Source organism: Silene latifolia, chromosome 10 (assembly GCF_048544455.1).
Source record: "Silene latifolia isolate original U9 population chromosome 10, ASM4854445v1, whole genome shotgun sequence".
Classification (NCBI taxonomy): Eukaryota; Viridiplantae; Streptophyta; class Magnoliopsida; order Caryophyllales; family Caryophyllaceae; genus Silene; species Silene latifolia.
Genome location: NC_133535.1, coordinates 140,852,809 through 140,880,787, shown reverse-complemented (window position 1 = coordinate 140,880,787; position 27,979 = coordinate 140,852,809). Strand labels below are relative to the sequence as shown.

The 27,979-nt window shown below is 36.2% G+C and overlaps 1 protein-coding gene across 1 annotated transcript; it reads right to left on the bottom strand.

Annotated features, from left to right (window-relative positions):
- Window position 1: 1 nt before the first annotated feature.
- Window positions 2–27,605, bottom strand: LOC141606052 (uncharacterized). Its single transcript, XM_074425037.1, has 5 exons — window positions 27,506–27,605; window positions 24,238–25,559; window positions 23,122–23,242; window positions 5,145–5,204; window positions 2–1,698 (listed from the first exon to the last, which is right to left on the bottom strand). The coding sequence occupies exons 2-5, from the start codon at window positions 25,425–25,427 to the stop codon at window positions 184–186; spliced, it is 2,886 nt and encodes a 961-aa protein (XP_074281138.1). The 5' UTR covers window positions 25,428–25,559; window positions 27,506–27,605; the 3' UTR covers window positions 2–183.
- Window positions 27,606–27,979: the final 374 nt, after the last annotated feature.

The window sequence follows — 27,979 nt, the reverse complement described above, 5'->3', positions numbered from 1 at the left end:
ATTACATAATGCCAGAAAAATAAATATAACAACTTGATGTTCAGAAGATTTTTACAGAAATTCACAGCATAAAAGTGGCGACACTATATCCACAGACTAAAATTACAACAAAACTATGCTCATTTTTGAGCGTTTTTGCAAAACCATAAACTAGATCTTCCATCCCGCTACTAACACAGAAAACTAAGGCCTTGAGTACCTCCGGCCTGAGTGATAGGGATGATTGTTCATCCCTGACTGGTGGAACTGAGGCCTCTGAACAAGATTTGAAGTTGAACTTCGCAAATATTCATGCCTGGAACCATCCCCTATGGGCATGCCAGCAGCACTTACGTGCATTAAACTATTATCAAACGTCTTTTCAGGCACAGGTGGCGGAGGATGTGGCAGTGGAGGGTAGTGTTGGTTCTGAAACCGGGCATTGGTTGATGGAGCATCCGGTCTAGAATGCATAAAATTATTAAGAGCTGGCTTGGGGAAACTGTGGGCAGTTGGGTAATCTTTATTTGAAAAATGGGGAGGACTCAAAGGTGGTCGTGGTGGTGGTAGTGGAGGTGGTGGAGGCAGATGATGAGGTGGAGGGTAGTATTTAAAAGGATCGTTTTTGTCAGAAAACTGTCCCTGGGGTGTTAGTAGTGGCGGAGGTCCCGGTGGCAATGGTGGTGGTGGTAGGGAAAGCTTCATCTGGGTCAATGGTGGTCCAGGTCGTGACACTGGTGGTGGTGGTGGTGGTGGTGGTGGTGGAAGTGGTGAAGGAGGCAGCTGACGTCCAGTAGCTAAATCTGTAAAGCTTGATCCAAGTGCCATGGAGTTTCTCTGAGCAAATGATCCAACCCTTTCATTAACCTCAGGCTTGATCTTTTCAAATTCCGGTGGACACCATTCTGGCATGTCATCATCAAAAAGATTTTTCTGATTCTTAGTACTATCACCATGGCAATCATCTACTGGTTTTCTCCCCTCAACTGGCGGCCAATTTGGATTTTTTGTTTTGGGGAGATTCCCTATGTTTTCCAGGAATAATCCTTGATTTGATGGCCCTGTACTAGTCACACAGTCTCCTGTGTGGTTTTCTTGATGAGGTTGGATACTTGGATTCTGACACACAGTAGAATTTTCTGACCTCAATTGAGTTGTAATGGATGGGAGGTCACAACTGTCCCTAAATTGCTCCATTTTAGGCACGGAATCCACTGTCCGTGAAGTCGGAGCTCCAAAATCATACTCAGGTAGATCCTCATCATCAGATAACACGGTAGACGGTTTCGACATGGGAGGGAGTGATACATTAGGCATAGCAATCTCCACATTTCCTGTTACACTCTTATTTTGTGGGATGATTATTGAATCCTCGTGTTGAGTAACACGAGGAGAGGCAGAAATTTCAGGGCTCTTGTTTTCTGCGCCGTTTTTCTGAACTCCAGTTTCTGTCTGAAGTTTCTCGGCATTGCTGTCTCCTGAAGGAGCAGTGATCATTGGAGTTGCTTTTGTTGTGGGACCAAAAGTGGAGTTTTTACGCCACACGACACAAGCAAGAAGTGGGTCTGATTTTTCAGTGACAACAGACATTCCCTTGAAGAAACCATGTTTTGCAAGAATAGTGATGATTGTGTCACTATGGGGACAAACGTACATGTCAACACCCTTATTCAGCTGTGCAAACCCAACCTTTTTCCCTTCTCTGTATTTTCTGGCAACCTGTTACCGGAAAAAAAAACCTTGGAAATTTGAAGTTTTTCAAAATATCAAATCTGTCAAGGCTTAGGAAATTTTAACTTATTCGAAAAGCAAAAGTACAAAATAAAACCGTCTGTCACCATATCAATATCAATCAATCAATAATCAATCAATCAATAATATATATTAAATTCAGAAACCAAGGGATTTCAATGTAATTAAAGAAAGTTATACAAATTAATTATACTATATAGTTTTAAATCACTAGCACCGTGTGATGGACCCGATTAAGGAATCTTAATGCAAATACTATATAGTTTGGGTTAAAATTAAATTATATAGAAACTTGGTAATTTTCCTAAACATTTGTAAGAGACTAAAACATGGCCAATTTCCTTAAAATAAAATAATTAATTACTATCACTCATTTGAATAGTAAAAGTGGTAGAAACAACAACGTGAGTAGTGAAATAATCAATATTAATGCGGCAATAGTGAAAGTAACAATAATTATGGCGGGAGTAGTGAAATTATCAATATTAATGCAGCAGTAGTGACAGTAACAATAATTACGGCGGGAGTAGTGAAAGTAACAATGATTACGGACAAGTAGTGAAATGTTATTATTATTGTTTCATTAATAAGAGTAAAATATTAATAGCGGGAGTAGTGAATTTGTCTCAAAATTTATATCGTAATTTTAGGATATGTCATAGAAAAATATATTAATGATAAATTTATGGGTTATGCAATTTAAGTAATTTTATTTAATGAAAAAAAAAATTTAATGGTAAGTAGAGGTAGCCCGGGCGAAGCCGGGTACCAATATTAGTTATATATTAAATCCAGAAACCAAGGGACTTCAATATAATTAAAGAAAGTTATACAAATTAATTATACTATGCAGTTTTAATCACTAGCAGCGTGTGATAGACCCGATTAAGGGATCTAAATGCAAATATTATATAGTTTGGGTTAAAATTAAATTATATAGAAGCTTGGTAATTTTCCTAAACATTTGTAAGAGACTAAAACATGGTTAATTTCCTTAAAATAAAATAATTAATTAAGATGGTCAATTTCAAGGAGACTAAAAGAAAGAAGATGCTTGATAATTTTCTTAAATATTTATAGAAGACTAGAAAATGGTAAATTTCCTTAAAATAAAATAATTAATTAGTATAAACATGCACACTTATGATATTAATTATTATCATCATAAAATTATATATTAAATTTAAAATCTATGCAATTTTATTAAACTTTATAGTTTATTAAATGTATAGAGATGTTAATTATTAAACATACAAAAATATAATATAAGTATGTTTCAAGTTAGATTCCATAATATATAATATTACATATTCTTTTGATTTGATTTAATGCATATACGTAATATATTTATATATAAATATATAATCCTCTTAAAATTGCATGCCTAAGTAGTAAAAAAGAATTGTAGTAACATTGGATATAGTTATATGATAATAGTCACTCATTTGAATAGTTAAAGTAACAATATTATCAGCGAGATTAGTGAAAGTGGTAGAAACAACAACGGGAGTAATGAAATAATCAATATTAATGCGGCAGTAGTGAAAGTAACAATAATTACGGCGGGAGTACTGAAAGTAACAATGATTACGGGCAACTAGTGAAATGTTATTACTATTGTTTCATTAATAAGAGTAAAATATTAACAGCGGTGAATTTGTCTCAAAATTTATTTCATCGTAATTTTAGGATATGTCATAGAAAAAGATATTAATGATAAATTTATGGGTTATGCAACTTTAAGTAAGTTTATTTAATGAAAAAAAAAATTTAATGGTAAGTAGAGGTAGCCCGGGCGAAGCCGGACATCAATACTAGTTCTTTATCAAATTCTCGTACTTTACGCTAAACGGGCCAAAGCTCAATAATAATGATGAAAACCTTTTTCTCAAAAAAAAAGGTTCACTTTCTATATTATATTATCACCGCCTATTTATATCAATTAACATTGTAAATTTAAAACCCATTAATTAAACGCCATCGACTTTTTGACATAAAGTTCCCTAAAATAACCCTCATTTTCTCTCTCTCCTTCACTCTCACCTATGTAACTCAGACTCGTTTAGAAGTATCCGACACGGGTACGTGTCCAAGTGTCGGACTCGGCTATTTTTGTGAAAAATAAGCATATCTTGGTTTAAAATGAGGCGTCCAAGTGTCATATGTCCGAGTGTCGAGTGTCGAATGTCGGACACGGGTATGCGAGGGAATTAGAAGAGTCCATTTTTCACGTTAGTTTAACAATCAAAATCGAAAATTTAACAACGATTAACGATAATTAATAACACCGCAAACTGAAAACCCCAAAAAACAAATTACAAACAAAATCAAAAATTGACAACGTAATTAACGACGACTTGAATATAAGTAAACAACAAAAGCGGTGATTAAAGTCAAATTTTGAATGGCAATAAGTTTGCGCTCAAGTGACCGATTTAAGCAATTTTTTTTTTCCAAATTGCTTATCTCGAGGATATCTACCTCCCTAACTAGGTTAGGTCGTGGTTATTCACGCCTTGACATGAAACATCCACGTCCATGCATGGAGCGTGAAAAATCCATGGTCTAACCTAGGTATGGACGTCGATCTCGGTGGGATAAGCGATTTGAAAAAAAAAAATCGCTGAAGTTGGGCACCCAAACGTAAAGTTATACACCTTCAAAGTTCTTCATGCCAAAACCATAGCTCGGGCTTCAGGACGTGTATAAATCAAGTCTCCACCATTGAAGGGACGCATTGTGAACCAAGGATAAGGCCAAGATGTTTCACCCCCATGCGATGGATGAGGCCAAGATGTTTATGGCGGAGACTAAAAAATTTTTGCCCTAAAAGCTTAATTGCGAATTGGATGTTCAGGTTTTGCATAATTAAAATAACCTAACAAATATACTCAACACCCCCGTCGTTTCCGTTATCCCACATCGTTTTTGCGTGTTTTGTGAGCTGCAAATTTGCGTTTTCTTCTTGTCAATTTGTTATTATCTGATTTATCATCGTTTTTTGTTTATTTCTGGTGTTTGTCGTAGTTTTCAATTTGCATTTTTTTAAGTTAAGGTAAATGAAAGTGAGTAAGGCCCTGTTCTTTTGGACTGAAACTAATCTGATCTGAACTGAACTTATAGGATCTGAACTGAACTGAACTTATAGGATCTGAAGTGAACTTAAATTAAGTGACTTTAAGTCCAAAAGAACAGGGCCTAAGAGAGGAGGGAGGGGTGAGGGGGGAAGAGGGGTAAGGCCGTAAGGATAGGGGTGGGAAAAAAATGACAAAAAGGCTGATGGCGTTAGTAAAAAGTTGACACGTATAGCACCCCTCTTCTAATATTACATTGTCTTCATGAGAAATTGTGAACTATACTCTATGCCACCTTTCAGAATTGAGAAAGACATAGAAGAGTTTATCTGCACTCACCTCTGCCATGTCTTTAACACCAGCAGGAGAGGAGCCTTCCTTGCAGCGTAGGGACATCACCTGAAATTAAGCACGCATTTACAACTTCAGTTTTAAAAGAGATTCAAGGATTAATTGGCAGATTCAACCAACAAACACATTTAACACCATTAACGATGAGTCCATTAATCAATAATGGTGAAGCTAATAACAGGTTTCTTCTTTCTTAAATAGCCCTAAAAAAGGAGCTTCAATAGTACAGAGACGTACAAGAAAGTTTACACAGTAGCATCAACACAGACGCATATATTTGACAATGTAAAGCCATGAAGTTCAACTACGAATAAAATCACAACAGTACTATGTCAGAGATACTAGTAAAGTCAGTGAGCGACAGTACTCATCAGTCATGACCAGGATTCAGAAACTGAGCGGTATAATCCGTCCTTGCAACTCCAGTTACACCATAAAAAAAGAAGAGAAGAAAAATCAGAACAGTTTCTGGAGTTTTTATCCATGGACTGAAAATTGGATCAAGAAGGATAGTTTAGGTTCCATAACAGAAGCCTAAGCTTAGACTGACCAAATTCTACTTCACAACAAGAGAAACGCCTCTGGTTGAGTTTGCATTTCACTTTGTTTCATTATTTTCTGCCGAAGAACAACGCATAACACTTATTTTGGACATTATAGTAATCGACTGACACACGGAACTCATAGCATCAACTTTTGTTTTCTTTGAAGGAGGACAGTTCATGTCCTACCGGTACTCAACTCTTATCGAGTTGATATCACCTCAAAAGATGAGGTTTTTCAGTGGATCCAAGTGAATGCAAAGAGTGAGATAAAGTGTTGATCATATTTTGATGAAGAGAACATTTTGTGCAGGCATACAGCTAATATTGAACCGGGATTACCTAGAAAGATGAACTATAATTGAGTTTCTAATTATAGAATTCTGAACTGTGTCAGTTGTCGAAAGACTTGATAAAAAGAGAGAGTGGTACGTACAGCATCTACTACTATACTAATAAAAATATAGATGTTAAATTTGGTTGTTATAATGCTAAGGTCATACACTATCGAAGTGATACTCCTCTAAATTCAGGAAAGATTTACTTGGAGATGCCCAAGATGGAAATAGCTCAATCTATTTGATATTACACAAACAGAACCGAGCAATTCATATGATATGATTTTACTTATTTCGATTTGTTTTTATCGGCCACATTATTATTATAACTCGCTCGTCTAAATTCACAAAAATATAAAACGTATTGAAGATACTAGCAGCAGCATCTCTACAGAGATAATCTTTTGCCAGCTAAATGACAAGAAGCATCTTACAGTAAAGTAGAAACAGCTGATAGTGACTAGTGATTAGTACCTTAAATAGATGTATGGTCCTCGGACACGGCTAAGTTATAAAAGAGAATACTCCCTCTATTCCAGTCAATAGTTTACATTTGCTTTATTTCCCCCTCACAAAATAAAGCAAATGTAAACTATTCCCCGGGATAGAGGGAGTATATCGTTAGGCCTACATGAAATGTTTACATTTACTTCTGGAAGTATCGACTTACATGGCGCGAAAGATAAATTATTTTAAGAGCAAACATCAGTTTAACCTTTAACCATCATTGAATCATGCTGAGTAAACATGAGTTCAACCTTTGACAACCCTTGTTACAGCATGGTAGGGTAAATCAAAGCAGTAAGTAATGATCCTTTCATCTGCTACGGTAATTCAAAAGTTGAGATACGCAGGAAGCAGGTGAAATATTTAGGCCCTGTTCTTTCTGGCTTTTTAGAGTCAAGTGAATCGAGCAGTATTTGAATGGAGCCGAAATTTGAACTAAATAGAAAGTGAGCTAAATGAATAGAAATTTGAACCGAATAAAGTCGATTGAGTGAAACAATATTAATATTATTATTAATATTAATATTAATATTAATACTAATAATAATGATTATTATTATTATTATTATTATTATTATTATTATTATTATTATTATTATTATTACTACTTCTATTATTATTTGTTTTTTTTATAAAAATGCAAACTTTTATTATTATTATTATTACTACTACTACTACTACTACTACTACAAGAAGAAGAACATTACTAATAATAATATTAATACTAGTAATTATACTAATTTGAGTGATTAATTAGGTAGCCACCATGAACCATAGTACACCATCAATTTTATTTGGTTAAATAATGGAGCACCAATTTGCTAGATTGTTGTTCAAAGTCTAGCCATGTATCATCCTAATTTGAGTGATTAGGTAGCCACCACGAAGCAACAACAATCCTAATTTAATTAATTAATAAATAAAAATCGATAGACCCTAATTTCATCTTTAACAAACAAATAAAATTTGATTGATTAATTAAAACTCAACAAATAATATTAATAATTGATAAACAAGTAAATTAATTTATTATTTGATAAATTAGAATCCATCTTGTAAGTTTTAAGTTATTTGAGCAATTAAATTAAGTTTTAGGAAAAAATATTGATTCAAGAGTCCATTTGGTTCAGTTTTAGGTGAAAAGGGTACAAAATAGAACGTTTATGAAAAAGTGTATGTGAAAGAATAAAAGTTCGTATATGAAAAAACAATTAGGTATTAATAATAGTAATATTAAAATTAACAATATTATTAATAATATTATTAATAATTAATATTCATATTCATATTAATAATAATATTAGTAATAGTATTAATTTTATTAATATGAATATTATTGATTTTAATAACTATAATACTCAAAATGATAACAATAAATGAGGATGATTAATTAATAATAAATTAATAATAATAATAATAATGATAATAATAATAATAATAATAATAAAATAAATAAATAGATAATATTAAAAATATTAATAAAAACTATTAAGTTTAAGATGTGCAAAATTGAAAAATTTGAATTTAGTGGGTGAAATTTGAATGAATAGAAATTTGAGTTTGAAATTAATCGAATAAAATGGTGAAAGTGAAGTGAAGTGAAATTTGAATATGCAGGAAAAAGCATGCGCCTTAGTGGTCAAGATAAAGGTGGAACTTTTTGAGCATCTATCTATTACGAGATTCTACGTCCACAACTACTAATAAGAAGGTTAGAGAAGTGCTGCCAAAGTTCTCGTTTCTACAGTCTCCGACCTTCTCCCTGATGAACTAATAGAGTATGAAGGTGTTCACTTGCAAATCACAAAATATATTCTACTCCTATTAGAGTTGAAGGTTGAAGAAAAGACCAGGAACTAAAAAAAAATCCTTGCCAAAACTCAGTAGGTTATCATCGTAGCTTGACTATTACGGAGGCTAAACCTTTACTGCATAGCTACTGGTTCTAAATGTTTAAAAGGTCATCCCATCGATCCCTGAAGGCGACATAGACTTCATTTAATGGTCAAGTAGGAGTCATGTCATTGTTATACTAGTAAAAAAAGGGGATAAAGGGAAGCCGTTAGGACAGCGACGGGATACCCTACATAAAAATGTAACGAACTATTAGCATCAGTCATCTCTTCCTCCTAAGGGTGGATCTATGGCCGCATATGTTATCCTAGATGTGCAAAATATTTTGACAGAAAAACAAGGCATGGCCATGAGTACAAAAATAAAGCACATCAGCAAAGCACGGCATATTATCCAGACACCCTCTGAACAATTGGTACTCAAGACAGCCATTGTCTTAACATTGTCTTAACATTGGGCACGACATTAGACAACACGGTTTAGCCACAGAGAAGGCACATTTTCACCCTCACTAGTCACTAGACCTCTCCATGACCACCACTAGCTCTATACTCGGTGTTTTTCCCTGCACTACTAACATAATAATTACCCTGCTCCATTCAATCAAGAATCAAGTAAAAATATCCTGCCATCCCAGCAATAAACAGGCTATTATATAGTTTAATTATGGAGACCAAGTCTATGTTCTATAATACTAAAAACCTTTTAAGCAAGATGCAAACAAACCCGTTCATGAGTTACGCTCTCAATTCCAATCAATATATACAATTTTCTAGATATGTGAACGAGATCAACGAAGTCATCTGCAACTGATTGAGATAAAGGAAAAATAAAGGAGGTATAGTGTATGTCCAGTAATAAGTGCACAGTTATAGACATTGATTGATTCATCCACACAAATGTTAATAACTCTGATGTAATCAGCAATCAAAGAAAAGATCGGAGCAATGCTAATGTAAAATGGTTGGGATCTCTTGAGTAAACCATATAAGCAGATAAATAATTCTCCATCTGGTTTAAATACACACTGGCTAGCTAACTACAAGCAGGCAGTTTTCCAAGGTACATGTTTTGACTGAGTCATTACAGAGTACATACGTATGAGTCAGAATCCTCTCCATTTACATGACGTAAACCAGAACCAAGTCCTTCGACAAGAAAAGGTCAGTATATAGCAAGTTTAACAACTCATTCTGGGATGTTTTTTGGATAGTTTATCGAGCCTCTTACTAATGACCAATACAATCATTTTCTACCAATTCAACCAAAGCATACAATCACTCTCTGCCAATTCAACCAATCCCATCTGTTCTACCTTCGCCAAGAATCCCTGATGTTCATAATTATGTCGGTGTGCGCATTTTAGCAATGTACACTTGACTTTTATGCATCTTTATATTTAGTTTTACGGCATTAGCTAAGACCATCCAGGCATGCATCTTAGGACAGTTCTGGAGAGTGCCCCACAGTCATAATGCAATTTTGGAGCAAAAATGAGTCTTTTCTCAAGATAATGTTGAAAGACAAAATGATTAGCGCGATGGCTTTCGACAAAACATTTTTTTGGCAAAATGGATTGGGAAGAAGCTCACCACTCACGCGGCGTGTTACAGGACAAAAACACCCTATCTCCCATAGTTACATGGAGTGTTTCAACTTTGTATTTAGGACAAAAACACGCCACTTTGAATAGCGCCATCCCTTAAAGATACATCACACAAAGTAATGGTACTCCATTTTATTTTTCAGCATTAGAAAATGATCAAGTTTCAGAACGGTCTAGTTTGAACAATTGCATAGGTTCATAACTCAATCTTCACAGATTCAAAATCAAGATTGCAGCTAAGACAAAAGTTTTTTAATAATCTGAACACAATTACAATCTAAAACAAACGCGAAACAGCAATGCTCTACAGATCATAATCAAAATATCAACAAACTTTTACACGGCTCGGAATTTAGATATAACTCCTGATTTTATCCGGTTGATCACCAAATATTGATATTAGTTTCTTTATGTTTTACAATTTCTATTTTCTAAGATATCAGTGTACTTGCTACAATACTACTCCTGGCACTCAGTGTTTCTAGACCTTATCAAATGGGTCGAGCGGCTTACGGGTTTGGTCATTTTGGCTTCTAAGTAAAATACGGGTCAGTTTACTCTAGTTTCAAAATATGGCATTGTACGAGTTGGACTTAAAACGGGTTAGGTTTTAAAATAGGGATCAGACTAACACCTTTTAAGATGTTCATTTTCTTTATTTTTTTTGTATAAATATATAGTTATTCTTAAACTAGTGTAAATCCCGCGCAAATGCGCAGTAAATTTAGGCCTTTTAATTTTTAGTATATTAGTTATAGATTTTAGATTTATATCTCGCGAATTTTTATAAAAAATAACTAATATTAAAATTAATCAAAATAATTGAATAATTCCATGAATTGTGTTTTTTATGAAAATATTTTAACTACATCAAATTTTTTTAAAAAAAAAAAAGATTCGTCACAAAGTTAATAATTGGAGATACAGTTTTTATGTATGGATTATTTTAAATGGAAAATTAGTTTAATAAATGAAAATCTAATTTGTTTCCATATATAAGTTTGAGCACTTTGGAGAGAAAATTTGGGTTTTACAATGTCATTATATAAAAATTTGGGTTAGTATATAGAAGGATTTATACTTTTAAAATTTGCACTTCATTAATATTTATAAGTTCACTCTATTGTATTTTGATATGAAACAAAAAAATTGAAATGGAAAACTAATAAAAAAAATTATTTAAATTGTGAATTTTTTTGTCGCGAAACTAATAGTAAGCATGTGTCAAGTTATTCTCTACAGTAATAATTTATTACTGAAAAATTTAGCAACTTATACTTTATAATTTAATATCAATTTTATTTTATTTTAATGAAAAAATCATAATTATGAATTTATTTAAAAAATTAGAGTTTATTTTTAAGAATATATTCATTGAAAAGATAATAATGTAATGAAAGAAAATTTTATTTATTACCATATTTAGTTAGATGCTTTTTGGAGGAAAAACTAAGAGAAGTATTATTCTCTTAGTAGTAGGGGGGATTTCATAATTATTTAGTTTAATATACTACTCCCACAGTCCCTCCGCTTCTGAATGATTATGTTAGGATCGGAAATCTACTTTAGATCGATGGAGTGAGTAGAATCGAATCGGTAGAATCGAATCGTAGAATTGTAAAATTCTACAAACTCCCTAAATATAATTTTTTATGTGCATATAATTGAAAATAAAAATAATTATTTATTAATATTTACCCATAAATATTGATAACTAATGATTTTCGTATCATTGAATGAACATGTTTCTACAACTTACACGAAATTTGGGTTTTACAATGTCATTATATAAAAATATATATTTATATTTATATTTTTACTATAGAACTGGACCAGAGGATCATAAGATCGTATTATAATCGTATCTCTAGAAATTTTTCACATGAATAAGACCGTAGGATTCTAGAACCATGATAGAGTCGTAGGATCCAGGATTGGTTAAGCATTTTTGGATCGTAAAATCGTAGGATCGAATCAAGATTTTGATAACAATGTGTTCCACCTTTCCTAAAACAGGAAATTCACAAAGATGTTCCAATTTCGTGTCTACCATTTGTGGCTATAATAACTTGTTACCCCATATTCTCTCTCATACTTTCATTTTCCCCGATATATTATCATAACACTAAAGTTTTCCAAAACCAATATGGAATATCATAGATGTGGAGGGAGTAGTAAATGACAATAGCTACATTTATATGACTGGATTTATATGGTAATTGGGAGTTTGGTTTCGTCGGAGAAGAAAAAAGGAGGTGGTCGCGTGTTTTGTTTTCTTTTTTCTTTTTTCTACATTTGTGGCGTTTTAGGGATTTGAGATAAGGAGTGTCTTTATGTCCCCAAATGTTTTTGCAACGTATAGTCCGTTGCACTTCTATTTTCCTCCGTGGTGCTAGATTGCGACGGAATATCCGTCAAAATGAACTTTAGTCTCAAAATTTTGACTTTCTGCCGCAAAGTTATTTTAGTCGCAACATATTAACCTATTTTCTCTCAAAATTACAAAAGTCAATATAGTACATGTTAAATACTCTAATAATCGGTATTTGAGGATTATAGTTAAATAAAAAATATAAATAAATTTACCCATTTCCAAATTACCAATATTTTGCATCATTCATGTTTTACCGGTTTAAATGTATCCGTGAGTAGTTTATTACCAAATTACCCACTTGACTAAACACTTGCTCAATAGTAGAAACGTTCTGATCTCTTTCTTTTATTTAAATACATTTGTACCAACCACTATACTGGAGACTAGGAGCATGTTTGGCCTGGTTTGTTAAAAATGAGTTTTAATTTCTTATGCTTAATTTTCTAAAAATGTGTATCATAAGTTAGAAACATTCTATTTTTAAGGCAAAAAGATTATTTTTGAGCTTTTAAGAAGCTATTTTCAACTTTTAAATAATTGTGTGTTTGGCCAATTTGTATTTTTATGGCCGAGGCTAAACACACACTAGATATCAAGCACACAAACCTATCACCATCCCTATCACCGTACACATATCCCTATATCACCGCCGAGTTGTGTTATTGAACAATCACCCACTTACACTTAACTCCGATGTTTCGATTTTTACCGCGTGATAAGTAGGTCTGAATCACTCAATGGTCCATATCGAGGACCAAAACCGGACCAGATACTTTGGTTTCGACAATACTTAATTCTATTCCCGTAACTACCCTGAATCGACCGTGAAGAAGATTATGGGCTAAACATTAAGAACCCAAAAATTTAAAATCTTACCTAGTATCTTAAAGATACTATCTTTCTCCTAATTTGTTGTGCCACTGGTAGACGTATATATGTCTCCTAATTATTTATTCATTTTAAAAAACACAACACTTGAAAGTGAATGATGAGATTTTTTATTACGTTGCGATCATTTTAGATTACGGCTAATTGGTTAGTTTGATAATCATTAAAAGGATGCACAATTTTTGCTATTATTTTCGAACATTTGAGTTTGCAATGTAACATAAGTCATTCTTATGTTTCATATTCCTAAATTCTACACAATTGCACTAGAAAACACGGTATAATATTTGATCCAATTGGTCTAGGGATGTCAATTTCACTCCATCCAATAATCTACCAATCCTAAAAGATGGATAAAAGCCCGATTTAAATAGATGACGGGCAAAACGGATGACGGAAAGATGATGGGGTTGGATGAAGAAATTTCACACGCCATCCACCACCAAATGTTATTAATTTATCTTTTATTAAAGAAAATGTATATAATACATTATTAAGAAATATAATATTCATTTTTCTAATTAATCTACTCAAAAAAAAATATTTAGTGAAAGTACACACAAAAAGTTAGACGCAAATGATTATCTAACTTTTCTTTTGTGAATTAAAGTCATCATTTGTTTAGCTTTAAACATGTACTCCATCCGTCACGGTCATTTTTTTACCAATTTCATTTTTGGGTATCTCATTCATCTATGTATCTTTCTAATAATCTTTCTGTATTAGAAATGTATTTCTAATGAGTAATTTGATCTTACACATTTAGTATTGTCCATTTGTCATCTAATGACAAAAGTCACGAATGGTCTATTCCTCTCTCCTTGGTCTTTATGTCAAAAACAAAGGTAAATAAATGACTTAGGCAATGGGAGTATATAGCATCCTTATATCACCCAATCCATCTGTTTTATCCACGAACGATAAATGAATGAATGACGGGTGGCTTTATGAGATTTTGATGCGGCCGATGAATTAAGGACTAGGTAGCACGGACACTCCTCATAACCACCGTCTCGTGTCCGACACCACCTATAAATGATGATTGAGATGTCTAAAGACCGAAAGAGATTGATTGGAGGACAGGTTTAGGTGGGAAATGAGAATTGAGTAATAGTCAAGTCAAATTTTACCTTCAATCATTTAAATTTAGGCCATGTTTAATACTCAACAGATTATAATTAGCAGAAGCAAATTGGTCAAGCAGATTACAAATGACAGATTTGATTGCCATGTTTGACTAGTATATAACAATTAGCAGATTTAGTAAAAGTGTTTGGTTATTAGCAGGTTTAGGGTGTTGTATACATGCGTAAACTATAGCATATTGTAAACATTGGAGCTGAATCTACTGTTTCAATATGTCATTTACCAAACACGTAATTTAGTAGATTGTTGAGTCAAACATGCTAAAAGCCTTGAATATGCTGAAATTTCATCAATCTACTGTTTACCAAACACCCCCTTAATATCAAATATATTTACAAAAATAAAATTGTACATTATTTATAACTATAAAATATGTATTTTATTAAATTTAAACGCCGTGTCTCGGATCCTAAATTTCGGGATGTCGTGTCACGTGTTTGTGTCTTGTCCGTGACCATTTTGGTGCTACCTAGATGACTGATGATTGTTCACCGAATCCACCCCGGCGGTTCGGTTCGGTCCGATCCTAGATGAAAAAGAGAGATCGGCAAATTTCTTCTTTCTTCTTGAAAAGGTATATTTTATCATTATCTCGGATAATTAGGTAAACGACAAATTTGATAGAGAATTATGGTAGTCGTTAATCCAATAGTGAAATGATTACCAAGGACGGAGTTATGGCCTTACTCATGTTCAAAATTCTCACATAATTTAATAATGTATATAGGCAAATGGAACGAAGGAAGTATAAAGGGCAAATATCGACCATAAAAAGCTTGATGAACGACTTGAACTATTGGCTTACGGTCACAAATAAGAGAGTTTAGGCTTGATGACCGGCTTGAACAATTGCCTTGCCATCGTTGATAAGATAATTTGTACCTTTGATGTGAAAGACCGGAAGGTGGGAGTAAGAATCTAAATATAAGAATCGAGTCAAGAAATTATCTTGAAGAACATATAGATGATGTGAGAGTGGTACAAGCAATTGTTGGATGATTTGTCGACACTTAGGATGAGCGACAAACGAAGAAACAATCGTTTAGCTTAAATGAGAGTAACGAGCAAGCAGAGAAGGGATGAATCAACCCCTTTAAGAAGAAACAAACTTCATCCAAGGGGGGAAAAGTTCACACTCTCCACGTCCTCAAAGGTTTGTGATTGAAACTAGTGTCGAGACTCACCAACTAATAAAGCAGAATCCACCGTGTCAAAATCACAATTTGTGATGAAACTAATGAAAAGGTGTATAAATGCAACGTCTAAGGGGCCGAAATAAGTGAAATGTCACACCAGCAAATGGAGTTTTGTGTGGGTTGAGTTCAGAAGAGGGGAATGCGGAAAATAGGGGAGAAACGAAAAGAGAGAAATCTACTGATTAGATTATTTTTAGCTTTAGCTGATACTACTTGATACTATTCCTGAACTCGCAAGCCTATTACAATAAATAATCATCCACCTTGGGTTGTTCCGGCTAATTTAGGGTTTGGGTCCAAATTTGAGCCTGTTGGTGAATCGGCCTAGACCAGACCATGCTAACCACCTCTAACCGTAACCTATGACTATTGATTAGAGGGATCAAACTGATTCGTCTGCTTCACTGCCCTAATCATATGCTTCACTATCCTAATGACCGAACCATATGCTAAAACAACCGTATCAGACTATGCACTTCGAGCTATCACATTATAGAACACTGCAAGCACCTTTCACCTAAAACTTTTTAAGCAAATGCTATATTAGCCAGTAATCTTAGTCACTATCCTAATCAAGTGAAAGTAACACCAACCGCCCCTTTCCTTAAAAGCTTTAAACTGATTTTTCTATACAAGATTATGCAAAGAAAAAAGGGATTATGCCAAGAAAAGATCAACCATTTGTGAAAGAAGGCCAATACTATGTCAAGACTCAATAGCATCGGAACTCAATATATTATGCATATACATATATTATACGGAGTAATTAAAACCATAATACCCGCTGTATTATTTTTATATCTTTCAATTTTTCTTTCCGGTATCCTTCTTTGATATCTTCCAATCTTGCCTCGTGTGATTGAGAACCCCGCATTATTTATCCTCAGTAATTTTGCAATATTATTGTTTTATTTAAATCATGTGAAGATGAAAGGGGAAAAACCTATAAAATGGAGGTAGTATTTGACTTCTAGAGTTCTAGGCTACAAAACTGTACAAGCGCATCCATAATTGATACGAGAATACGGGGTATAAATTTAATATTACATGGTTCTAATGAATTTTCAGACCACCCTGAGAAACAAAAAAACATTTTAAACTCTACCAAACGATGGAGGATTTATTCGACAGATCATTATATGCATAAATCTTTCTCTAGTGTGTTCGTGTGCTCGCATTGAATATATGAGATAATAGTTTTGCATAGGGAATAGACTGATAATCATCATCAAAACAAGTTGACACTGTGTCTCATAAGATGTACAGTTTGTTCACGTCCTCGCAAATGAGTATTTGCAATAAGACTTGTGCATTACTAGGGCATAGAGTGTCCTCTTATCAAAACATAACATGCTACTCTATTACCATTGATATTAATTAGTACAGTTCTCAAACATGGTTTATGGAGTATCACTCGTGCACTATTTTTCCATCATCCTCTTGGCTTTGTGTGACGATCCGCACACTCGAACCCTTAGATTTATTTCATACTTATGTAATTTCATTTCCCTTGTACATTTGTAGTAAAATATTTTCTTAGTCTAGCATAGTTTTAGAATAACTTTCCATAAATAAGTATATCGTTATTCTACACTAGTTTTGAAATTTCAATGTTTCCTGCTACCAGGATGTAACTATCATATTTCCCTCTTTAGGGAGTACTAGTGAATGAAAATCTGCTTCCTACCTTGTGCCTTCGTATTGCTTGTTGTTGCTTTGTTGTGAACGACTCTTAGCCTTCACTTTACTAACAAGCCGTGTTTGTGGGGATCGACACTAGGATCCCGACTCACACACCCGAGACCGATTACAAGCGCCTAGTGCTTGACAAACACTAGTGCCTAACGCTCTCGCTTTCATTCTTGTCGAGTGTTGCCGAGACCCGAGTATCGTGCTAGTGAGCGACCCTTCACTAGTTCGAAGATCCTTGTCGCTTGCATCTTGCCTTGAGACGGGCAAGGGTGCGCGCCACGATCCGGCAAAAGTAGCGGACCGTGACATTTGGTATGAGAGCCTGGTCTTCAGACGGGTTTCTGCAAGCCGCATTTGTTCATCGAGATCGAGAAAATGGGCGAAAGTATAGAGGACCGAGTGGACGCCTTAGAGGAAGCGCTCGATAAGAAACTCCCTATACTTAAGACAATCGTGATGCGAATGGGGGAGAGCGTCGAGGAGTTGCAAAAGACCGTTAGTGGCTACGAGTCGGCCATGACCGAGATGGGTGTCCGGATCCAAGTGATCAGTGATGCAATCCCCTACGATCGGGCGGAAGAGATAGCTCACCTCCATCGAAAGATCGAGGAGCTAGAGAACACTTGCGCTACACTCTTGAAAGCGTTAGCCAACGACGGGAAATCTTTGGGGGGCCATAAGGTGAAGGCACCTCCACCTCGTGCCTACGATGGGGCGAGGGATTCAAAAGCGGTCGATAACTTTATCTTCGATATGGAGCAATACTTCCGAGTAAGTGGGCTCGACGAAGACGCGGAAGTTGTCACGGCAAGCATGTATCTAGTCGACGATGCCAAGATGTGGTGGAGGGCTAGGTACAAGGAAATTGATGCGGGCACGATTACGGTGACATCGTGGGCCGACTTTAAGAGGATCTTGAAAGATCACTTCTACCCCGAGAACACGGAGTTTGTTGCTCGGAAGAAGTTGAAGGAAATCAAACACACCAAATCAATCCGAGAATATGTGAAGGAATTCTTAGCGTGCATGCTCGAGATTACCGAAATGTCCGAGACGGATAGGACATTCGAATTCATTGACGGATTGAAGAGGTGGGCACAACAGGAGGTCACGAGGCAGAATTCCAAAACTCTGCCTTCGGCCATATCGGCCGCAGAGCGCCTGCTCGACTTTCATGGGGAACGAGAGGCACCAAGAGTTGTGGCACCAACGGGACGGGGAATGCTGGTACGTCACAAAGTGGGTATAATGGACAAAGGCCACAAAATAACGTCATTTCAGTTGGGAACAGTCGGTTCCGCTCGCAAGGAAGTCAAGCCCAATCGGCGAGCACTACAAACCCGCCCTCAAGCTCGTCTTCGAAGGCGGGAAACTCAACTGCTTCCACAACGAAGAAACCGTTCGCGTGTTTTGTGTGCAAGGGTCCTCACAAGATGGCCGATTGTCCGAACAAAGCGGAGTTCAATGCCATGTTCAAGAAGATGCCGAAGGGGGCTCAAGAACATCTTGATGGGGCGTTGGCCGACTATCACCAAGAGTGTAACGAAGACTCGAGTGATGGTGAAGACCAACCACGGATGGGCTAACGCCCAAAGGATTAGCGCGATGGGGAAGTACGAAGATTCCTGCGCCAAGAAATCCAACGGGCTCATGTACGTGGACTTGATGGTGAATGGGAAGCAATCACGAGCCTTGATCGACTCGGGCGCCTCCCACAACTTTGTTACGAAAGAGGAAGTTGATCGGTTGGGGCTAGTTCTGCGGGATGCTAACAGCTGCCTAAAGCCGGTCAATGGGAAATTGAGACGCGTCCAAGGAGTGGCTAAGAAGGTTGCGGTCCAAGTGGGTGAGTGGGCAGGGGAGCTCGACTTCACCACCGTTTTTGGATGACTTCAAGTTAGTACTCGGGATGCAGTTCTTTCAGAAAGCATTGGTAGTATTGAAACCGAGTGACGGATCGATGCTACTAATGGGGTCTATCGTAGTGAAGACGGTAGACAGCGACGAAGACAAGGGGCAGCATCGAATTTCGGCTATAAGGGTGATACCGACGCCGAAATAAGGGATGCGACCTTGGAGAATGCCTAAAGGTTCGGTGGAGCCGAGGGCGAACAAGACCCGGGCTAACTACGATGCTAAGATGCTAAGTGGCCCGGGGACGAAAGAAGAGTCTACCCCCTCACCGAGGAGTAGACAATGAGGGCCGAGATGCCCAAAGAAGTAGGCCTCGTACCATCAGGGGGCCGCGTCGATGTCTTTGAATCGACGCGTCTGGGTTGTGGGTCAGTCGACCCAAGAGATAAGGCCTCGTACCATCAGGGGGCCGCGCCGAAATGCTGATTCGGCGTCCTGGAGATCTCACATTCTCTTGAATGCAGGTGCTGAAGTGACGAGAAACAATATGAAGGTCCGTTGGGGCCAGTACTTGAAGGAATTCCGGAATTCCGAGAGAGGTCTTTTCAAGCAGCGGCAAAGTGGACTTTCCCGAGAGACAAGGAGCACGTGGTGGACTTGGAGAACATGATGTTCGGCAGCTTCTATGTCAAGGAACTCCAGCCTATCCTTGAAGGGACGAAAAGGCCAGTCATTGTTTGGGACGAAGCGCACATCCAAGCCGAGTTGTACAAGACAATCCTCAACACCGCATGGACAGTCAGAGCTCACCGGGGATGTCTCACTGAAGCACCATTCAAGATTTTTGTGTTGCCGAGGGCGGCAACAGATTAGGTGGGGGAGAGTGTGACGATCCGCACACTCGAACCCTTAGATTTATTTCATACTTACGTAATTTCATTTCCCTTGTACATTTGTAGTAAAATATTTTCTTAGTCTAGCATAGTTTTAGAATAGCTTTCCATAAATAGGTATATCGCTATTCTACACTAGTTTTGACCAGAATGTAACTATCATATTTCCCTCTTTAGGGAGTACTAGTGAATGAAAATCTGCTTCCTACCTTGTGCCTTCGTATTGCTTCTTGTTGTTTTGTTGTGAACGACTCTTAGCCTTCACTTTACTAACAAGCCGTGTTTGTGGGGATCGACACTAGGATCCCGACTCACACACCCGAGACCGATTACGAGAGACCGATTACGAGCGCCTAGTGCTTGACAAACACTAGTGCCTAACGCTCTCGCTTTTATTCTTGTCGAGTGTTGCCGAGACCCGAGTATCGTGCTAGTGAGCGACCCTTCACTAGTTCGAAGATCCTTGTCGCTTGCATCTTGCCTTGAGACGGGCAAGGGTGCGCGCCACGATCCGGCAAAAGTACCGGACCGTGACACTTTGCAATCTAATGGAATAGAAAAAAATAGCACACTTAGGGCATTAGCAATAGATGAACCTCCAATAGGTTTGTTCTCATGCCACATAAGCTAGTATACAAAATCATTTACCTACAAACCTCATCCCAACAATAAATAAACCTCTTCAAGGTTTATCACATGGCCGAGTATACTATTTCTTCTTTGATATTCTCTTTCCACAAACCTGTATACTATATTGTAACCCCTCTCATCCATGAACCTCAACACCCATGTCCAACAATAGAGGGTTTGTAGACAAACCTCTAAAATATTTGACACATCATCTTACAAACCTATTGACAAACCTCTATTGCTAATGCCCTAAATTATCTACATTCTTATATTGTAAATTAGTATGTATCTAGCAGACTTTGATGCGCTGGAACAATGTCAGTATTGTGGACAGGTTACGTGGGAAGGAGGAAAGGGAGGAAAATATAAGGAGGGATACACAATTGGCACCTTTCCCGCTCTTTCTGTAGTGGGATCCCCAAGTCTTTGCCATAAGGCCTTATAGGAACATCAGTCGATATAGGTTGTAAAAGGGAAAAGGATGTCCATTATCTTCTATTTCAACAAAAAAGACAAGGACATGAAATCTATTTCATGTACTCTGTGCGTCTTATATCGCCTTTCATTTCAGGTTACCTAAGAAGTCAAATAAAGATTACGCCACACCCTCCTTTTTTTTCCTCCAACTTGTGTGTTACAAAGAACAGTTAAATCTAGCTAGGTTCAAGTGCTTAATTAGCTTCAAAGTTCAGCCACAATTTCGCCCAAATACTTTTCTTTATTCCTTTTTGTCCCTATTATCTGTCTCTCTGGTTTAGTTTTTGGCGAAGATTTTTGCACTATTGTATCTCTTGGATCATCTATGATGCTATCAAAATGGCATCTAATACATACCAATATAATCACCCCCCCCCCCCCCAAACCAATCTTCTCATTCCTATATCCTATATAAAGTCACTTTGAGAGTTTTAAGTTTCCAAACTATTTCCTTCTCTATTGAAGACTTAATTTGTCAGCTTTCCTGTTATCATTATGTTCTTTCTGGGGTACTACTTTCTTCTATCTTCTTCAACTGAAATACAATTACACGTCTATGTTATTGCCCGCAGGATGAAATCCACGTGCAGCATGGGAGTACCAAAACATGGTACCAACAAATATGTCACGGAGTTGGAAGGATTAAGAAGGGGTAGAAGTAGCAAAATTCAAAAACGATGTAATCACAAGCTACAAAATTTATTGGGTTCAGAATTCATATGCCATGCCATACCTTACACCCCTTGAAGGCATGTAGGCAACTAGAGAAAATTTATGTTTAAACTTTAAAGCATTTCTACAACTGAAAATCATGCATATCAAAGTCATATACATAGAATTATAGAAACATGTACTCCATAGAAAAGTTTTATCATTTTTAGTTTTTTTTTTTTTTTTTTTTTTTGTGATTCATAAAGATGTACCATTTCCTTGTCAAGTTATATTTTCAAAAAAAGCATATTACCCTCAACTAAGTGTAGTTAAAAACGGGTGAGTTTGGGATGATGGTGGCTGGGATGGTGGAGAGAAACTAGTGGAGTTAATTACATGATTGTTTTAGAATGTTGATGAGGGGTGTATCTTGTAAATATGTGATATTTATTAGTCCCTCCACACACTCATTTTCACCCCATTTCTCAAATATATGAGGGGTATTTTAACGAAATGGGGTGAAAATGAGTGTGTGGAGGGAGTAGTATATTTTGGTAATTTTCAAAGGAAAAAAATACCCAAAAAGTGAAGGAAAAGAAGTGGGAAGAACATAAAGGTTTTAACCAAATAGGAAAGTGAGAAGAGGGAGTATTATATTATTACTATTATTATTTTGAAAATACTCCCTCCATCAGTCTATCCCACTATTATCTCCCTAGTTTGACTTTGAGCTTTGACCCATAAATAAGTGTTCAAATGATACGGAGTATAAAATAAAACATTATAATAAAATATCTACTTTCATTGTAAAAAAAGTCATTCGTTTTACATTTTGAATGAAAAAAAATGAATACAAATGGAAAAAAAAAAACAAAAAAAAAAAACGAGTCAAAGTGGTATCTTCGAGACAATGTAAGTCAAACTAGGAAGTTATTATGGGATGGAAAGAATATATTTAAGCTTCTTTTCATAACAAATCACAGAAGTGAATATTCTTGTATCCAGTTACAATTTTTGATATTTTTTCGAATTATAAAGATCAAAATTTGAAAACTTTCACATTTAACAATTAAACCGGAAAAGCATAGTGATACAGAGGGAGTATATGCATAGATAACTCCTGGCTGTACTATTGTACATAAATGGATAAAAGATAAACTTTGACATGGATATGGGCAGGGATGAGAAATTTCGCTCAACTTTAAATAAATAGACATTTATCTGCAAGTTACTCCAACAGCCAGCAAGCAAAGGTCTCAACTTCAGGAACAAAAACATAAGACTAGTGAAAGACAGCATCAATGACAGTTGTCTTACCATGAGTCCACGAGAGCGTGCACGGGGAAGGTCTTGAACATATTTTTCAAATGCTTCCAATCTCACTTTGCCTTTAACTTCCATAGATCCACACCAACTGAAGTCCGGCATCCTCTCTCCACTAGAAACAGACATGCAGTTATGTGAAGGTTAATCTACCATCCCACATTTTGTAACGAGTCTTGTATGAAACGGTATCACATGTTGGATTAACTCAAAAGTCAAATCTTTAATATATTTTTCATTTAATTACACGGTGAATGAAATGACCTCACATGTAAAACCGTCTTATACAATATTTTTGTGTATTTTAATATTTATAAGACATCATGACAGAATCATAATGCAAACTAGTTTTAGGCTATATTCTACAAAAAATCATAATTGATAAAGCAAGTATAATACACATGACCGAGTGAAAATCTGCAGCTATTACTTGTAACCAAACCAAGCACAAGACCACAAAATTTATTTTTAAATAGTAGATAGATTATCAAAGCCAATGATGAAACAAAAGCCAGATATGCAAAAGACACAAACAATGCACAATTCGGTAGAATAGTAGATGCTAAGAAAAATAAATTACGAACCATATACGGCTTGCATTGTGAATTACAAACCCTGTACAGATTGCATTGTGAAGAACCATATAGGAATTTAGGATATCACCAAGACAAACAAATCATGATGCCCACTCTTATTTGTACCGACCACTAAAATATACATCATAAACAGGGAGAAAGTAACAGCATAATGGTTCTATTGCTGCTATATAACGATTGAGTTCAAATTTTGGTTTCCCATCTTTACTATGACTGCCTTACATTAAAATAAAAAAAAATAAAAAAAAAATATTTGGTAGGGGAGCAAGCGAAATTCGGGATGAGACTCAAGGCTTATGAGTTATAGATATGAATTATAGCTAACCATGCCAAAGGGGCAAAACGGTCAGACTTAGCAGTTAGTATAGCCACCTTGTAGAGAGCCTTTGCTTATTTCTACCATATTCCAAACCCAAAATTATTGTGAGGCTTTAGCTCCATAGGAAATGGAGAGCATGGGATAATATGCACATGACAAGAAAGTTGCTATTTTTATTAAACCACTGACGCTGACCTTTTAAAGAAGGCGATAGCCGACACTACAACAGTGGAACTCAGCTGAAGGGTGCCATCCCACAGCCGTTCTGCATGTACCGAACCCCCATTTTCTGTTTTGAGTACATCATCAATATTTACAGAACTTTTATCACAGTTAATAATAGGCTTATCAAGATTGAGACCAGCTTCACTCCCCTTAGATAGAGTCCTCTGATTCAAGAAATCTGACACACTTTGACTATGAGAATTTGGCGCTGTCATAGAATCACCTGCACGAGCTTCACTACTCCCATCTCGATTTACAAATAAACCAGTACCAGAAGCAGCACTCAGAAGTCTCAGTGCTTGTTGGATAATATTATTGGCTTCATCTAAGCTGTATATGGAACTGCTAACATTGTTCCCTAACAATTTAGTACTCTCAACTCCAGCAATGCTACTAGAATCACCAAATCCTTGTATGTTAGAGGAAGTTTCAACCTTATAGTTTAGTTCACGGCAGCCTTTTTCATCTGAACCCGCAACATACGCCACCGGTTTTATAAAATTCTGGTGCAAGTTCTGTGACTCTCCAGATAATAGTTCATTGGGACCTGATCCCTCAACTTTCATCAAAGTGGAATTTTGCAGTCCAGAACTTGGTGATTTTGGAAAACGGAAATCTTTTACCCCTCCAATAGGTGAATTAGAGTCGGGGCTCTCACGCTGATTAAAGTCTTTAGTTACCGAAGGACTCCAACTTGTTGGCTTACAAGTCAGCCCAGCTGAAGTCTGGAATGAAGGAGGCAAATCATTGTAATTGGACGACTGAGATGGCCCGTGAAAAGAATTATAACCACGCCACTCAGATCTAGAGTCATAAAATTCCCTCTCATTCAAATGCCAAGACGCACCAGCTTCATTCTGATGCCCAAACGTGGCATTATCTGAATAATAACTAAGTTTTGATGATTTCCTAGGTGAAGAACCTGGACCAAAATTTTGAAGTTCTTTACCTCGTAAATCATCAGCATTTTCATGAGGTTTCAGCTTTCCCTGGGGAACATACCCCATATTTGCAAATGGTTTGGGGATATGATGATCAGAAGCCATTGATTTTCTTTTTCTTGGTGACTCAACTAAAACATTTCGATTATCACGTGCAGGCAGATAGGTAAACATGTCTTTGTCATATGAAGCTCCGCGGAATGGCCTTGGTGGTTGCATTTTAAGAGGTAGAAAGAATCTCCTCTAAAATCTATCTGATGAATATGTACAGGAGAATTACAGCTGACAACCAGGAAAACTCACTAAGAGAAGGAAGGACTCGTGTCAACGAGCATTATGAGAAATCACTTACTGCACAACACAAGGCTTAAGCATCAATGAGGTATCATACCTACGCATGTTTAGGATATACAAGCAGCGCAGTGAAATCCTACAACTTGCTAAAACATGAAACCACCCAAGAAGCAATCACGAGCATTCAGTCAACAATATAACAAAGATTGAGATTTCCTAATATTTTTAAAAAGAACAAAAAGATCAGGTTTGCAGTAAGTAGGTCAGACACGCACACAAAAAAAAGGTCAGTTTGTAATAAAAGAAAATGCCTAAAATAAATAAATGAGGTAAGGAAAGAAGAGAAGATAAAGAAGAGTAAAATCACACTACAAAAATCATCAACAACTGGAATTTCAACACAATTCATTCAAAGACGTTGCTTGCTAGTTTGGAAGTACAACCAAAAGGTTTTCTGATAGTCCCCTTGGCCTTCACGCTAAATGAGATGACTATCACTACTCCAATAAATAAGAATAGTGACTATTTGATGAGCCTCAGGCATACAAAAGAAGACAATGATGATGATGATGATAACGGACCCATTTTTCTATATTAACAATGATCTACACCTTAAGGAGCTTCATGCACACCACGGGAGCGCTCGTTTGTATGAGGTGTGCGCCTTCATTTTACACATAACACCTTGACATCACAAACCCTTCTCACCTCGGTACCCTTTGTACATTTTTAAAACTAAGTTAAGGAGGCACCAATGAGAAAAAGACATGATTAGCCTTCATAGACCCAACTGTGAAGCTATTAGGGTTTGATGAAACTACTTGGTTCATATATAGTTGAAAATGTCAACAACAACAACAACAACAACAAAAACAACAACAACAACAGAGGCTTAATCCCAAAATGATTTGGGGTCGGCTGACATGAATCATCCTTTAGAACCGTCCATGAGTGAATGCACGCCTCAAAATGCGAAAAAAAGAAAAGAAAAATTGAAAAACAAAAGGGGAGTGAAACATAATACAAAAGCCAGGTAAACTTATAGGTTTTCAAATCGAAGTCCGGATTTCTTTTATAAAAACTTAGAAAATGTCACATCAACAAATTACTTTTTATACGTGTCCCAAGTCCAACAAAAGAAGCATAGTCCGGTGACATAGCCAAAAGTAATCTCACTTCTTCTTCTTCTTCTAATTTTCACAATTATTCAAGATCAAGCAAAAAAATTGAAAATTTTGATTGTTCTCCACTCCCAGAGTCTCAGGACAAACCCTACGCTATAACATCCTCCGAATCAACAAACATCAACCTTCTACAAATTAAAAAACATAGAGATACTTTACATATTCTCCAGTAGTGTCTAAATGATATTACTTGACCTCGACCAGCATTTTTCCATATCACATTTTCAGAGCCGAACACTAATAAAGCCTTCTACAGATACTCGTATTTTACGAATCAAAATTCCAGTACTAAATCCTCCATCCTTGTGTCCGGGCCCAAATTAAATAGCAAAACAAACCAGCCTACAGCTCAACTGGTTCCCCATCCCCAATACCTAACGCATGTGAACAATTCAGTAAGCTGCAGTAATCAAAGTAGTGCATATTTTCGACTGTAATTTACTAATGAAGTCCAATTTCTCTCTTGTTATTTGGCTTTTTTTTCAATCGGAACAGCCGAGTTTAACTGAACTAAACGCAAAATCGATCTATACAACGAAAATTCCACATTGATGAACACATGCAAACATATTCACAACACAGTACCATTAAATAAATGCACAAAACAAACAATTCCTCAAATTACATTATAATCGTCTAATTAACGACAATCATGTTAGCATACAAACTTCCGACAAATATCCGATTAATTTAAACACAAAAACGCCTCAAAATCGAATCAAACAAATTACAACATAGTTGAACTAACAGTGTAACTTTAAACAAAATTCAGAAAGAAAAAACCCTAATTCGAGTTGCAATGAATCAAGGAAGACAAACCTTGTAAATTTCTGGGAATAGAATCGTCATTGTCGAAGGTTTATCTCACAGAAATTAGGTTTAAGTTTTGGGGATTTTTGGAGTTAGAAGTTTGAAGCATGTGATGAATATGGATAGCCGATTGAGCATTCGAGCATATCACTTCTAGTGACACCTTAACCCAAATACGGACGGATTACTTGGGTAAAACAGTTTAACTGGGGGTATGCATCATTTGTCTACATTTTTTTCCGGAAAATTCACAAAGTACCCTTGAAGTTTGGCACTTACACGAAATACCCAAATTTTTTATCCGCAAAATTTTAAAAGTTCAGAACTTATGTTTACGATATCAGAAAGTAACCATTTTTTTTTCAAATGGATCATCTCTCCGAGAAATACGATTCGAAAGAAAAAATTACCGTATTTGGATCGCGTGGCTGGGAGTTTTTGTATGTCAAAGTTTCATTCACGGAAGAAACTTTGAGCGACCAT